The following is a 15,639-nucleotide window of genomic DNA, read 5'->3' as shown; positions in this document are numbered from 1 at the left end:
TTTGCAGATGACACCAAACTGTTCAGGACAGTCAAAACCAAAGCAGACTGTGAAGAACTTCAAAAAGATCTTAGCAAACTGAGTGATTGGGTAGCAAAACGGCAAATGAAATTTAATGTGGGTAAGTGTAAGGTAATGCACATTGGGAAAAATAACCCTAATTATACATATAATATGATGGGGCAAATTTAGCTACAACAGATCAGGAAAGGGATCTTGGAATTATAGTGGATAGTTCTCTGAAAACATCCATGCAGTGTGCAGCGGCAGTCAGTAAAGCAAATAATTAAAAAAGGGATAGAAAATAAGACAGAGAATATCTTACTTCCCCTATATAAAACTATGGTATGCCCACATCTTGAGTTCTGCGTGCAGATGTGGTCTCCTCACCTCAAAAAAGATATATTGGCATTAGAAAAGGTTCAGAAAAGGGCAACTAAAATGATAAAGAGGTTGGAACGGGTCCCATATGAGGAGAGGCTAGAGAGACTGGGACTTTTCAGTCTAGAAAAGAGGAGACTGAGGGGTGATATGATAGAGGTATATAAAATCATGAATGGTGTGAAGAAAGTGAATACAGAAAAGTTATTTACTTGTTCCCATAATACAAGAACTAGAGGACACCAAATGAAATTAATGGGTAGCAGGTTCAAAACTAATAAAAGAAAGTTTTTCTTCACACAGCGCACAGTCAACCTATGCAACTCCTTACCAGAGGACACTGTGAAGGCCAGGACTCTAACAGAGTTTAAAAAAGAGCTCAATAAATATTTGGAGGTTAGGTCTATAGATGGCTATTAGCAAGGGGTAAGGTCTGGTGCCTTTTGTCGAAGGCGGGAGATGGATGGCAGGAGACAAATTGCTTGATCATTGTCTTCGGTTCACCTCCTCTGGGGCACCAGGCATTGGCTACTGTCAGCAGACAGGATACTGGGCTAGATGGACCTTTGGTCTGACCCAGTATGACCGTTCTTGTGTTCTTATGTGGTGGTCCAGGCCGCGGCGGAGGTTTGGCAGCTGGAGGCAGTGGCTCCGGTAAGTTGCCATACATTTTTGGAGGGGGGTGGGCGGGATTTACAATTTTATGGGCATCTATTAAGCGAACTCCAGGAACAAGGATGGGCAGCTGGAGGACATGGGCTGTTCCTGAAGTCTGCTAAATCGGGGTCTGCAAAATCGAGGGTTTACTGTCTATCTATTTTGGAATAGGCGCTATTCCTCATAGTGGCTATGTCTACGCCAGCACACTATGTCTAAGTAAGAACATTGAAATAGGCTACTTCGACGCGTATCATGTACACATCCTCCACGGCTGGTGCCGTCGATGTTCAACATCAAAGTAGCAACGGGGAGCACGTGTAGATGCGATGTGTGCTATTTCAACTTTGTGCCAGCTACTTCAAAGTAGCCGGCTAGTGTAGACGCACCCAGGATGAGATAAACCAAAATCAAAATAAGCCGTCTGCTATTTCAAAATTATTTTGAAATAGCGGTTGCTTTGCACGGACACTCGCAAAGTTATTTTGGAACAGTGGCTGTTATTCCAAAATAACTTTGTGGTAAAGAGACCCCCTGCCCCCCAGATTTGCTGCCTGTGGTTCTTCCTCTCCACTAAGGTTTCTGAGCCCCTTTAAAGAAATCCCCCCAGCACAAGTGGAGAGGGGGTGATAATTTGGTCCAGGGAGGGCTGAACCCAGCTACCTGTCAAGGGCCAGCCAACCTGTGACTTCCTGCTGTAGGCTGACAGGTCCTGGAATGCAAGGCTGCCCTGTGGTGGAGCAGCTAGCGACCAGAGAGCTCCTTGGATGCCACTGAGGGGAGAAGACAAAGGAGAGAGAAGTGGGGGAGTTTCCTCTCCCTCTGGGACAGACCTGGGGCAGACAAGCTGAGGCAGGCTGCAGGGACAGAATTAAGCTGGTGGCAGGCCTTGGGAAAGACGACAAAATCCAGGCAGAGACAGCAGGCAAGGCAGGACACTCCTACAGAAAGAAACTCCCAGGGAACAAGGTGTGCTGCCATAGAAAGAAGCCCTGGGATGGGGTTGAGAGATGGACACAGAACTGCTCCTGTAACCAAAGGAGACAGAAAAATTCATATCTGCTGGGACCTTCTTTTGGACCCATTGAGGCTGAACTTTGACTTGGCCAGAGGGCTCAATGACAGAGACCCAGAGAGAGGCAGATGGCCAGTGGGAGGAAGGTGCTAGAGCCAAGGATACCAATGACTGCTGGACATAGAGACACAAGGGGATGCTCCACAGCTAAGCATACCCAATGGCACAGCCCCAGTTCACAGACAGGAAAGTAAGAGATTAAATAACTAGCGCCTTGAGCAGATACAAAAATGAGCCACAGATATCTGCACTGACATCTGCGGATGCGGATACTTGTGGATACAAAGCAGAAAGCCACCAACTTGCAGGGTTCTAGATACAAAATTTGTATCCACATCTGCATCCACACAAATGAGCCGCAGAGATCCGCACTGACGTCCGCAGATGCGGATACCTGAGGATACAAAGCAGATAGCCACAGATTTGCAGGGCTCTAGAAATAACTTGTCCCAGAGCTCGGGGAAGTCCCTGGTAGACCTGGGGCTCTCTTCTCCTGAGTTCTAGTCATAGAATCGTAGAATTCTAGGGTTTGAGGGACCTCAGGAGGTCATGGAGTCCAGCCCCCTGCCCAAAGCAGGATTACCCCCAATTAAGTCATCCCAGACAGGATCATGTCAAGGCAGGACTTAAAAACTTCCAGGGATGGAGATTCCACCACATTTCTTAGTAACATATTCCAGTGCTTCAGCACCCTCTTGGTGAAATAGTTTTTCCTAATATCTAACCTACACCTCTCCCTCTGTAACTTCAGACCATTGCTCCTTGTTCTGCCATGTGTCACCACTGAGAACAGTCCCTCTCCATCCTCTTTAGAGCCCCCTTTCAGGAAGCTGAAGGCTGCTATTAAATCACCCCTCAGTCTTCTCTTCTGCAGCCTCAGCCTCTCCTCGCAGGTCATGTGCTCCAGCCCCTTAATCATTCTCATTGCCCTCCCCTGAACCCACTCCAGTGTGTCCACATCCTTTCTATAGTCAAGTGCCTTAACAAAAAAACCAGCCTCCTCCTTTCCCTATGGCCCTGGTGCTATTTTCCAGCTCAGTGAAATGCATTGCCCTTGCCACAATTCAGAGCCCTTAAGAGAACAAAATTCCAGTCCTGAGGTTTCCTCCCAACTGGGACCTTTCAGGGCTATTCTAATAATACAATTGCTTACTTGACGGTGATCCCCCATATTCTCCTGCTAGGCCCACATTTGGCATGTGACTCCTAGTGGCGCTATGGAACTCGGTGCTACTGCTGAAGGATCCGTGTGCATGGCTGCGCTCCTTGCTGGAGGGTGGTCCCTGGTCCCCACTTTGCTACAGCAGGGAGCTGACCGACCTGCATCTCCTGTGGTATTCAGGAGCCCCATCTGTGCTTTCTGTTGCGAAATAAAGCAAGCATGTTTTCGGCGGGGGGGGCAGGGCTCCTGCTCCTTGCTGGTCAGGGTAAGCTATGGGCTGGGAGAAAGGGGCTGGAAAGGCAGGGCAGGTATCCCTGAAGGGTTGGCATTGTGGCTGCCATGCGGAACAGGGGAATGGCTGTCCTCCTCAGGTGGGTTCTGAAGCCCCAGTTAAACACTGCAGAGTCAGCTGGAAGCAATAGGCTGAGCAGTTACCTTTCCTTTCTTTTAAGTACTCTGGATCAACCAGCACGACACCATCTGAAAGAGAAGAAGGCAGAATTAGGCGGGAAACTCAGGTCGGGACAGGAAGAGGACCTGAAGCATCCAATTCCCCGGTGTCCCACAACAGACCTTCCTACAGATTGTGAAGTGACGGCTCTGCCAATCCCCAGCTGCCTCGCACACTGTCCATCCCTCTGTCACTCCCCCCTCACCCACATGGAGTCCTGGGTCTGATCCAGCTCTAATTGCCCTTCAATCCAGCTCTCCCCACTCCACCAGAGCCAGAGTTACTGATCTAAAAGGACTTTACAAGCATTAGGTCTCACAGCCTTGGAGGATGGGCAGTGGTGTCCTTACTGAAGAAAAAGAGAGACCAGAGAAGCTCAGATCTTCAGCTGTATTTAGTTGTCTAACTCCCAGAGATTTTTTGGGAATTAGGATGACAGACATTTTTAGGAACTGAGCCTCCATGACGTGCCAGAGGTCTCACAAGTCAGCTGGGATTAGAACCAAGCAGCCTCAGACACTCGCCCTGCACTCACTGGTGAGTGCATCAAGACTCATTTCTCTGCAGTAGCTCGTCGAGGGACCACAGCCCACCTCTTTCTTGGCTGTAGATTTGAGTCCATTTCTCTGGGGCATGGATAGGCTGACTTACCAAATGGTGGGGTGGACAGCTGGTGGGGTTCTCCAAAGGCAGCTCCCACCAGGAGTTACACTACAGCTCTTCTTGAGCTTCCTAGAGCTATGATACTTGGCTCATTTGGGCCAGCTCAGAGCCTCCTTGAACCCATGGGCAGGAGAGGCTGTGTCATAGGCACCAGATTTACATGCCCAACTCCCTTTCAAGGAAAATCTCCCTCTGACTGACCCTACACTAGGGAGTTTTGTCGACAGAAAGGGTCTTCTGTCAACATAACTCACAGAGCGTCTACACACATAGGGACCGTGGCGACAATAGCCCCGGCCTTTTGTAAGGGGGATGCTAATGAGCCACTTCGGCAGATGCTAATGAGGTGCTTTCATGAATATGCAGAGTCTCATTAACATAATGGCGGTCGCGCACATTTCGAAAGTGCCGCTTTCTAAACGCATGCTGCCTGTGTAGACAGGGGCCTTTTGAAAGGAATCTTGGACTTCAAAAGGCCCTTCTTCCCATTTGGTTTTGGGAAGCAGGAGCTTTTGAAATCCCAGGGGTGCCTTCAAAAGTCCCCTGTCTACATGGGCAGTGTGCGTTTTGAAAGCGGAACTTCTGAAATGCGCATGGCCACCATTATGCTAATGAAGTGCGGCATATTCATGGCAGCTCTTCATTAGCATCAGCAAAAGTGGCTCATTAGCATCCCCTTTTCAAAAGGCAGTGTAGCCGTGGAAGTGTAGACGTAGCCAGGGTGAATAGTTACAGAGAGGTAGCCATGTTAGTCTGTATGTTCACAAAACTAATAAGCAATCGTGTAGCATTTTAAAGACTAACAAAATAATTTATTAGGTGATGAGCCTTTGTGGGGCAGATCCACTTCTTCAGATCTGGAAAAAGAGCTGAAAATGAACTTGCATGACAAATATATAGCAGAGAGAGAGAAAAAACAAAACCAAACAAAACTAATGAAAACTGACAAATCAGCTAGTGGAGTCGAAGGATATGGAGGAAATTACTGCCTGCAAGTGTCTATTAAGTTCAGTGACTTGCCTGAGATCACTACAATTATCTAAGATGGGGAATCTGTCTTTGTAATGCATAAGGTAATTGCTCTCTCTATTAAGACCAAGTCCCAAAGTATAGAATTTCACAATTCCAGTTCAGAGGTTTCCCTTTGTAATCTGCTGTGAAAGTCTCTGTTTTGTAGGACATAGATTCTCAGGTCTTTCATACTGTGGCCTACTTCACTGAAATGCTCACTGACAGGTTTACGTGTACTCAGATTCCTAAGATCTGACTTGTGTGCATTCATTCTTTGGCACAGTGATTGTCCAGTCCATCCAATATACATAGCAGGGGGGCATTGCTGGCACATGACGACAATTAGTATTTCTGCGGTATGGCACGGTAAGGCTAGTGAGAATTTTCCTGAGGTTAGGTGGTTGTCTATAGGACAGCACGGGCCTCCCCTCCCAGAGCCTGTCGGAGTGTAGCATCATGTTCCAATATAGGTTGTAGGTGGCTGATAATGCACAGAAGGGGTTTGAGTTGGGAGCTGGGGGTGATGACAAGTGGTGTTCTGTTATTGACCTCCTTGGGCCTGTCTAGAAGTAGCTGGTTTCTTGGTATTCACCTGGCCCTGTCAATCTCTGTTTTCACTTTTCCCAGTCGGTAATTAAGTTTCACAAATTCCTGGTAGAGATCTTGAAGTGTTTGGTCTCTGTCAGTGGGATTGGAGCAGATGTGCTTGTATCTAAAGGCTTAACTATAAACAATAAACAGAGTGTCCAACACCACCGTCCTCGAGCAAGCTGGAATCCCAACCATGCACACCCTCCTCAGGCAGTGGCGGCTCCGCTGGCTTGGCCACGTCCACAGGATGAATGATGGAAGGATCCCAAAAGACATCCTGTATGGTGAGCTAGCCTCTGGCAAAAGACCTCCCGGACGCTCCCAGTTGCACTACAAAGATGTTTGAAAGAGGGACCTCAGGGAGGTAGACATCGAGCCAGACAGCTGGGAGGAGCTGGCAGATGGTCGCAGCAGATGGAGGCAGGAACTACACAAGGGCCTTCAGAAGGGTGAGTTGAGGATCAGACAGCTAGCAAAGGAGAAGCGAGCCCACAGAAAGCACAGTAAGGACCTGCCAGACAACCACTACACATGCAACAGATGCAGCAAGGACTGTCACTCTCATGTGGGTCTTCAAAGTCACAGTTGATGCTGCAAATGATGATCCCAAATGGAACTATGAAGGGTGCGATCCATAGTCTACGTAGATTGAAGGATGCTACTACTACTACCTAACTATAAGCAATGTGATGTGCCCTGGATGGAAGCTGAAGGCATGTAGGCAAGTGTAGTGGTCAGTGGGTTTCCAGTAGAAAGTGGTATTGATTTGGCCATCAGTGATTTGGACTGTTGTGTCTAGGAAATGAATCTCTCGTGTGGAATGGTCAAAGCTGAGATTGATGGTGGGGTGTAGGTTGTTCAAATCTCTGTGGAATTCTTCAAGAGTCTCTTTACCATGGGTCCAAATGACACAGCTATCCTCAATGTAGCGTAAGTAAAGGTGGTGTAATGGGGGACAAGAGCTGAGGAAACGTTGTTCTAAGTCAGCCATAAAAATGGTAGCATACTGCACAAGAGGCTAGTTCTTGAGCCAAAGGACTGCAAGCCTTTAGGAGTGATCAGGAGCGGAGCAAATGCTCCATGGACCAAGATACGAGCGGGATGCATGATACACACTGCACACTCAGGGGCATATGGACTAAGCAGGACAGCCCAGATCCTCAAAGGTATTTAGGTGCTTGCCTCCCATAGACTTCAGTGGCAAAGAGATACTTAAATGTCTTGATTATTGGGACCAAAGTGAATACAGAGTTCCAGGAATGGCCTGCAGAGTGGAGAAAAGGTTTCTGTCTGTGGATGGGAGTTAGAAGCTGGGCGACAACAAAGACTTCATAAGCGTTGAGTCTAGCACGCTTTGGCTACGTCTACACGTGAAGCCTACATCGAAGTAGCTTATTTCGATGTAGCGACATCGAAATATGCTATTTCGATGAATAACGTCTACACGTCCTCCAGGGCTGGCAACGTCGACGTTCAACTTAGACATTGCGCAGCACCACATCGAAATAGGCGCTGCGAGGGAACGTCTACACACCAAAGTAGCACACATCAAAATAAGGGTGCCAGGAACAGCTGCAGACAGGGTCACAGGGCGGACTAAACAGCAAGCCGCTCCCTTAAAGGGCCCCTCCCAGACACACTTGCACTAAACAACACAAGATCCACAGAGCCGACAACTGGTTGCAGACCCTGTGCACGCAGCATGGATCCCCTGCTGCAGCAGCAGCAGCCAGAAGCCCTGGGCTAAGGGCTGCTGCCCACGGTGACCATAGAGCCCCGCAGGGGCTGGAGAGAGAGCGTCTGTCAACCCCTCAGCTGATGGCCGCTATGGCGGATCCTGCTATTTCGAAGTTGCGGGATGCGCAATGACTACACGGTCCCTACTTCGACGTTGAACGTCGAAGTAGGGCGCTATCCCCATCTCCTGATGAGGATAGCGACTTCGACGTCTCGCCGCCTAACGTCGAAGTTAACTTCGAAATAGCGCCCGACGCGTGTAGCCGTGACGGGCGCTATTTCGAAGTTAGTGCCGCTACTTCGAAGTAGCGTGCACGTGTAGACACGGCTTTTGTGTCCTGAGATTCTGCTTCCCAGAAAAAATGTGCTTGGCCCAAAGAGAAACCAACCTGGTGCAGGGGGAGGGCTATCTCCCTGACCCCAGCAGCTGATTTCTTTGTGCCCTCCTCACTTTGATCCCAGCTAACTCGTAACACCAGCAAATCACTGTCCATTGGTTCCAAGGCCAGAGGGACCATTAGATCATCTCGTCTGACCTCCTGTGGAACACACGCCAGAGAATTTGCCTCTGTCTTGAGCCCAGTCACTTGGGCTGAACCAAAGCATCTCCCAGAAAGGCAGCCAGTCTGCAGCTGATGGACAGTCCATCCCTTCCTTTGGGAATTTATTCCAATGGTTAATCACTATGAAATGTTTGCACTTCCTCTGGTAGACTAAAGAGCCCTAGAGAACTCAGGATCTATGCAGGCTGTTTGGCTCCTAAGACTGACTCGATAGCGCCCTGCAGCAGCAGGTTCCACAGGTTAACGTGCTGCACACAAACTCTCTCTCCTCTCCTCAGCAATATTTGCAGGTCTGCAAACTCCTTGGATCAAGATCCTAAACTAGTGTCTGTGTTCCCTATTATTTTTTATCCATGTGCAGAATAAATTTTGTTATGTGCACTGAAGAAAGATCCAATGTGCACCACCAGTAGAAACACATGGTGCCGTCTGTGGGCACTCTGCTAATCACCTGGGTAGCATTTGACTTTCTACTAGATGGATGCCCAAGTGCTCAGCTTACAGGTAACACTGCCTGGAGTGTCTGTAAAGTCCTTCGTATGTTTATGGTGCTGATGGAGGAGCTGACGATATACAGTACAGTGAATGGTTCATGCCCACCCAGAGATGCTGTGGAGTACCTTTGGGCTACCACCATGACCCTACCCTCTCCAGGAATATACAGTAGACCCAACTTACGCAAAGGTTGCATTCTTGCGTAACCCCGCGTAAGTCAAATTTTGCACAACTCAGAGGAGCCAGGAACCTGACCAGGGCAGCAGCACTGGCCAATTTCCTGTCTCCTGTGAGTGACAGGCAAGGGAGGGCCTGGCTCCAGGCTGCCTGGCTCACAGGAGAGAGGAAACTGACCAGCATAGCTGCACTGCTCAGTTTCCCAGCTCCTGTCAGTGAGGGCAGCAAGAGTCAGGCTACCACCCCTGTGAAACCGCTCCTGTCAGTGGCGGCAGCAGAGAGCCTGACTGCTGCAACAGTCAGTTTCCCGGCTCCCCTGAGTGTTGGGCAGCCCAGAGACAGATGCTAGGTCCCCTCCACTCAGAGTCATGTTAACCCAAGCTTCACACAACTTGAGAGCAACAAGAAGTCCTGTGGCACCTTATAGACTAACAGATATTTTATCTTATCTACATACCTCCAGCTTCCATCCAGGGCACACTGCACAATTCATTGTATACAGCCAGGCACTAAGGTACAACCATATTTGCTCTGATCCATCAGACAGAGACAAACATCTACAAGACCTTTACCAAGCTTTCTTCAAACTACAATACCCACCTAAGGAAGTGAGGAAACAGACTGACAGAGCCAGGCAGGCACCCAGAAGCCAACTTCTACAAGACAGGACTTGCAAGGAAAACAAGAGAATACCTCTGGCCATCACATACAGCCCCCAGCCTCTCCAACACATCATCAGTGATCTGCAACCCATCCTGGTCAATGATCCTTCACTCTCACAGACCTTGTGAGGCAGGCCTGTCCTTGCCTACAGACAGCCTGCCAACCTTAAACAAATTCTCACCAGCAACTATAGATCACAACACAGTAACTCTAAACCTGGTACCAATCCCTGCAACAAACCTTGCTGCCAACTCTGCTCACATATCTACACCAGTGATATCATCACAGGACCCAACATCAACCATACCATCAGGGGCTCCTTTACCTGCACATCTACTAATATAATATATGCCATCACATGCCAGCAATGCCCCACTGCAATTTACATTGGCCAAACTTGACAGTCTCTGCGTAAAAGAGTAAATGGACATAAATCAGACATCAGGAACGGTAATGTACAGAAACCTGTGGGAAAACACTTCAGTCTCCCTGGACACTCAGGCTGCGTCTACACGTGCACGCTACTTCGAAGTAGCGGCAGTAACTTCGAAATAGCGCCCGTCACGTCTACACGTGTTGGGCGCTATTTCGAAGTTGAAATCGACGTTAGACGGCGAGACGTCGAAGTCGCTAACCCCATGAGCAGATGGGAATAGCGCCCTACTTCGACGTTCAACATCGAAGTAGGGACGTGTAGACGATCCGCGTCCCGCAACATCGAAATAGCGGGGTCCTCCATGGCGGCCATCAGCTGGGGGGTTGAGAGATACTCTCTCTCCAGCCCTTGTGGGGCTCTGTGGTCACCGTGGGCAGCAGCCCTTAGCCCAGGGCTTCTGGCTGCTGCTGCTGCAGCTGGGGGTCCGTGCTGCATATACAGGGTCTGCAACTAGTTGTTGGCTCTGTGTATCTTGCACTGTTTAATGAAAGTGTGTCTGGGAGGGGCCCTTTAAGGGAGCGACTTGCTGTTGAGTCCGCCCCGTGACCCTGTCTGCAGCTGTGCATGGCTCCCTTATTTCGATGTGTGCTACTTTGGCGTGTAGACGTTCCCTCGCTGTGCCTATTTCGATGTTGGGCTGAGCAACGTCGAAGTTGAACATCGACGTTGCCAGCCCTGGAGGACGTGTAGACGTTATTCATCGAAATAGCCTATTTCGATGTCGAAACATCGAAATAAGCTATTTCGAAGTTGGGTGCATGTGTAGACGTAGCCTCAGTAACAGATTTAAAAGTAGCAATCCTAAAACAAAGACATTTCAAAAATCAAATGGAGAGAGAAATCTTTGAGCTGCAATTTGTTTCCAAATTTGACTCCATCAACCAAGGATTAAACAGAGACTGGGAGTGGCTCGCAGTTTACAAAGGCAGCTTCTCTGCCCTGGGTGTTAACATCTCCACATTAGACTCTGACAATGGGCCACATCCCCCTGTCTGATCTGACTTGTTCTTTCCTCTTTTGATACATATTACTGATAATGGGGCATTTCCACCCTGACTGAATAGATCTTGTCAGCACTAGCCCTCCCTTTTACTTGGACCCCACTCTTTAAATACCCCTCTGAAACCTGCCCCGCCACCTCATGCATCTGATGAAGCGGGTCTTTGCCCATGAAAGCTCATGTTGCAAAATATCTGTTAGCCTATAAGGTGCCACAGGAATTGTTGTTCTAGAAGACACATACTAACACGGCTACCTCTCCGCAACCTGAGTGCGTGTATCTCAAGGTTCTGCTGTATTGCAATGCACATGAAGAAAGCAAACAAACTGGCACAGGACCTGGCACTCTAATCAGGATGAATAAGATGCAGCCAAGTGTGAAAATTAATTAATTTATTGAGGAAAGAGCAGGGGGCGGCTACATGAAAACAAAGCAGAAGAATCTGTATCATAAACAGTTAAATTGGTGTGATCAGCTTCTCCTCAAGTTAGGGACATTGGGCTGCTGGTGAGTGAAGTTTACGAATTCCCAGGGAAGAGAAATTACCAATGTGAAAAGATTTTGTTTCTGCCCCCTTGCTAAAGTAATCAAAAGCAGGATGGTAATTAAATATTTTACAAACCCAGCATGCGCAAGAGGGCAGAAAATGGAGAAGCAACGTTCTCGGCTACTCTGTGTGATTAATCCAGGAAGGCTTAAGTGCATAATAAAAATAAAAATAATAATTAGAAATTGACTCGTGTCCAGGTGTTGGTAATAGGAGGGGAGCTTTTCAAGACAAACAATGTAACTTGAATCTGAAAGATACATTTGAAGAACTATGTGACTATATACCAAAAACACATTTAAAAACTATCCAAGTATTAGTCACCAGCAGAGGGGGGAAAATAGGTTTTCCTCCAGAGAGAAGGAGAGAACTGCCTCTCTTGAGATGTAAAATAAGCAGAGTGAGCTTGTTATTTTGAATCAATGTCATTTTAGACACAAAGTCAAATGTTAACAGAGAGATGTGAAGTCCGGGGTAAGGCGCACACAGGAAAAAATAGCCAACCACAGGAGGTGATGCTGTGTCTGGGTAAAGACGATGAATGTTGAGGAGGATTTCTAGAAGGCAAAGATGACACACCTTGATCCAGCATGTAGGATATAAATGCACAATGCTCTTCTCTGCATGCCCACTTGTTTACCAATATATTTCTGCGAATATGGTACCTGGCTTCAAGCATCATAGTCCAGGCCTCATTGCATGGCTGCCACATAGCACAGAGTAAACATCTGTCCCAATTTTATAGTGACTGTCCTGATATTTGGGGCTTTTTCTTGTCCAGGTGGCTATGACCTCCCACCCCCAGTCCCGATTTCTCACATTTGCTTTCTGGTCACCCTGACATCACAAGAGACACTGCTCCCTGCTCTCTGCCTTATCAGCCCTCAGTCACACTGCTGGCACTTTTGGTTTCCATATTACATTGCAAATTCTGGTCTGATTTAGCACCCATCGCCAGCCCATTGTGCCCCATGGAGAGAGGAGCTGAGGAGATGAAGTTCTGACCAGACTGTTGCATCAGATGAAGCGGGTCTTTGCCCACGAAAGCTTATACTCCAACATATCTGTTAGTCTATAAGGTGCCACAGGACTTGTTCTTCTCGAGGATACAGACGAACATGGCCACCTCTCTGACACTTGACCAGACTAAGTACAAGATGGAGGCCAGTTCCAAACTGCTGCCTATTATTTCCTTGATGGAAATATTCCCTTGGCAATCACCTTACTTCAACATCATCCTACTTCAATCATCCTACTTCAACAACATAGTGGGGGAGGGATGGCTCGTTGGTTTGAGCATTGGTCTGCTCAACCTAGGGTTGTGAGCTCAATCCCTGAGGAAGCCCTTTAGGGATTGGGGCAAATAGATGTCAGGGATGGTGCTTGGTCCTGCTAAGAAGGCAGGGGACTGGATTAGATGACCTCCCAAGGTCCCTTCCAGCTCTAGGAGATGTGTATCTCCAATTATACCTGTCTATCCCTGTACCACCCCATCCTGCCTCACTATGGGCTGGGTTTGTGATGAAAAATTCATATGAGGTGGGAATTATAACATTACAGGCAACCTGTGGAGCTCCTGGCCAGAGGGCACTCTGAAGACCAAGACTGTAACAGGGTTCAAAAAAGACCTAGATAAGCTCATGGGGGATAGGTCCATCAACAGCTCTTAGCCAGGATGGGCAGGCATGACATCCCTAGCCTCTGTTTGAGAGACATCAGGAATGGGTGACAGGGGATGGATCACTTGATGATTACTTGTTTTGTTCATTCCTTCTGGGACATCGGGCATTGGCAGAACACTGGGCTAGACAGACCTCTGGTTTGACCTAGTGTGGCAATTCTGATGTTCTTAATTGTCCTCAGACAGGAATAGTTTTTGGCTGCTCCTGACCTGGACCAGATTTGCAATCCCAAGGCAACTTTACTGGTACTCTTATTGTCTCCAGGGCTGCCTCCCATTCACAGACAGCCTGACCCAAAGCCCAGGGAGGTGAATGGAAATGCTCCCAGGGACATCAGTGGGTTTTGGATCACACCCCAAGAGACCAGTGAGTGAGAACAGCAACGTGGGAAACATTTCCAGAAGCGACTAAGTGGTTGAGGTCCCATTTTCAAAGGTGGCTGAGGCATAGACACCTAAGTCACTTCTGAAAGTGCTACCCAAGGATAAGCGTAAGAAGGCTGGCCACGTGAGTCCAACACCCTGATGTCACCAACTCCCTGCGTGACCTTGGGCAAGTCCCTGGATGTCTCCACGCTCCGCTCCCAAGCTGTGAAACGCAGGATAACAACACGGGTGTCTGGTTAGTGTTAAGCTTTCTGGGGGCATGGACCATCCGATTATGTGTGCATTCAGGGCTGACCGCAATGCATCTCTGATCCCAGCTGGAGCTTCCGGTGCAGCCTCAGTACACATAGTAACTAATAAGAAATAAAATCCCAGGAAAGGATCTCCCAGCATAACTCTGCTGGGAATGGAGCTGGACTACTTCCCTAATCAGAAGGCCTTCCAGGAGCTCACTTTAACCCCCGGGGCTGTACGTTGTGGTGTAATCCCGGCAGTACGTAGCACACACGTGAGCTGCACACACCACAAGCCCTCACGCAGGTTCTGATAACAAATAGTCACTGCACCCCAAGGGGACAAGTTTGTTGGTGTGTTCCAAAGAGCGGATGCACACTTCTGAGGGATCCAGATGCACAGCCACAACTCCCCTTAGGAAATCAGAAGCCGCTTTTGGAATTTCAAGCCTGGAAAAATAATAATGATCCTCCCCCCGGGAGTTAGCGCAGCCTTTCTCCTGGGAGGTGGCTGGCCTAGACACATAGCAACCAGCTCCTTTGCAACTGGAAGGGAGTTAAAAAGGAAACATTCTCCAAGCCTGGGGGTCTCTGCATGGCAAGTTGGGATCAGACGCATGTTGCTCCACTGAGTGCTGGCGCAGTCCTGCAGACGCTGCCAGCATAGGGAGTTTGCCACTGACCTTGCTAAGCAAGAACATGACTGGATAGTGACCAGGCCTGCTGACAGTAGGGGGCAAAAGGGACAGGCCTGGCTGCTCTAAGCCCCAACCCCTCTGCCACTGGTCCCTCCCGGATCCCCTTCCACCTTGCCCCGGGCCTGTGGCGGCCCTCGGAGCTGCTGGCAGTGCCAAGCGGGACATATGTACCGGCAGCTGCAAGTCCCTCTTTATGCTGGCGATACATGTCTGCGCTTGGTGGCTGCGTCAACGTGGTTAGTACTAATCCATAACTGCTGCCCTGCCCCTCTATCCTGCTGGGATTGCTCCTCTCTAATGTATTACCTTATCTGAATCTTATTATTTAATGCAATTGTGTTTAGTAATTGTCCTCAACTACCATACCAGACCAGCCTGTGCAAGCACCTGTTCTTATTAACCTTGCTTTTGTCCTCTTCCCAGTGCCTTGCATCTGGCCTTTACGTAATAACGGGAGCTCTCTGAAGAACAACCTGTCTTCTAGCCTGTGTTTGTACAGCTTCCTGCTGAGTGTGGCCATTCTCCTGAGCCCTTGGTGCCACCGTAACAATAATGCTAGATCTCAGGAGCGTAGAATCCAGCCATCAGGCAGTTAGAGGAGAGAACATTCGTTCCTCATGGTTGAAATTGGCACTGAAACAAACCCCCTCCGCAGGGGAGGGAACATGCTCTCATGGAAAACCTCTAAATATGAAGTCTAATTGGAGCGTACAGCAAACCGGTTACAAAAGAACAAAGTTCTGGACATGCTGTACCTGAAGCTAATACAAAGCAAAAGCACCTTCTACCTGCTCACAGAGATTGCCAGTCACGGGATTGCGGCCCTGTGAATTCAACCATGTCCCTATTACGTTGCATTAAACCAAGACAAACACTGACTTACCCACAGGATCCACAACATCGATGTGGTCGACAAAGTCCCTCTTCCCAAGGTAGACGGTGAGCTGGCAGGGGAAGAGACAAATACACAGGGAATGAGAGTGAGAACAAAGCACGGCTGGAAAACAGGCAGCAATTCAGCTTCCGTTGAC

At 48.6% G+C, this 15,639-nt stretch overlaps 1 protein-coding gene across 1 annotated transcript in view; it reads right to left on the bottom strand.

Annotated features, from left to right (window-relative positions):
* The window catches only part of ARRB1 (arrestin beta 1), a 192,095-nt gene that overhangs the window by 39,791 nt on the left and 136,665 nt on the right, over positions 1-15,639 (bottom strand). The window contains exons 3-4 of the mRNA XM_074975915.1: positions 15,492-15,552; positions 3,711-3,755 (exon numbers count right to left, since the gene is read on the bottom strand). Of these exons, the coding sequence (XP_074832016.1) occupies positions 3,711-3,755; positions 15,492-15,552 (106 nt within the window). The remainder of the gene's footprint in view (positions 1-3,710; positions 3,756-15,491; positions 15,553-15,639) is intronic.

Source organism: Carettochelys insculpta, chromosome 1 (genome assembly GCF_033958435.1).
Source record: "Carettochelys insculpta isolate YL-2023 chromosome 1, ASM3395843v1, whole genome shotgun sequence".
Lineage (NCBI taxonomy): Eukaryota > Metazoa > Chordata > Testudines > Carettochelyidae > Carettochelys > Carettochelys insculpta.
The sequence above is the reverse complement of the archived record's forward strand: the minus strand, read 5'-3'. Positions and strand labels throughout refer to the sequence as shown.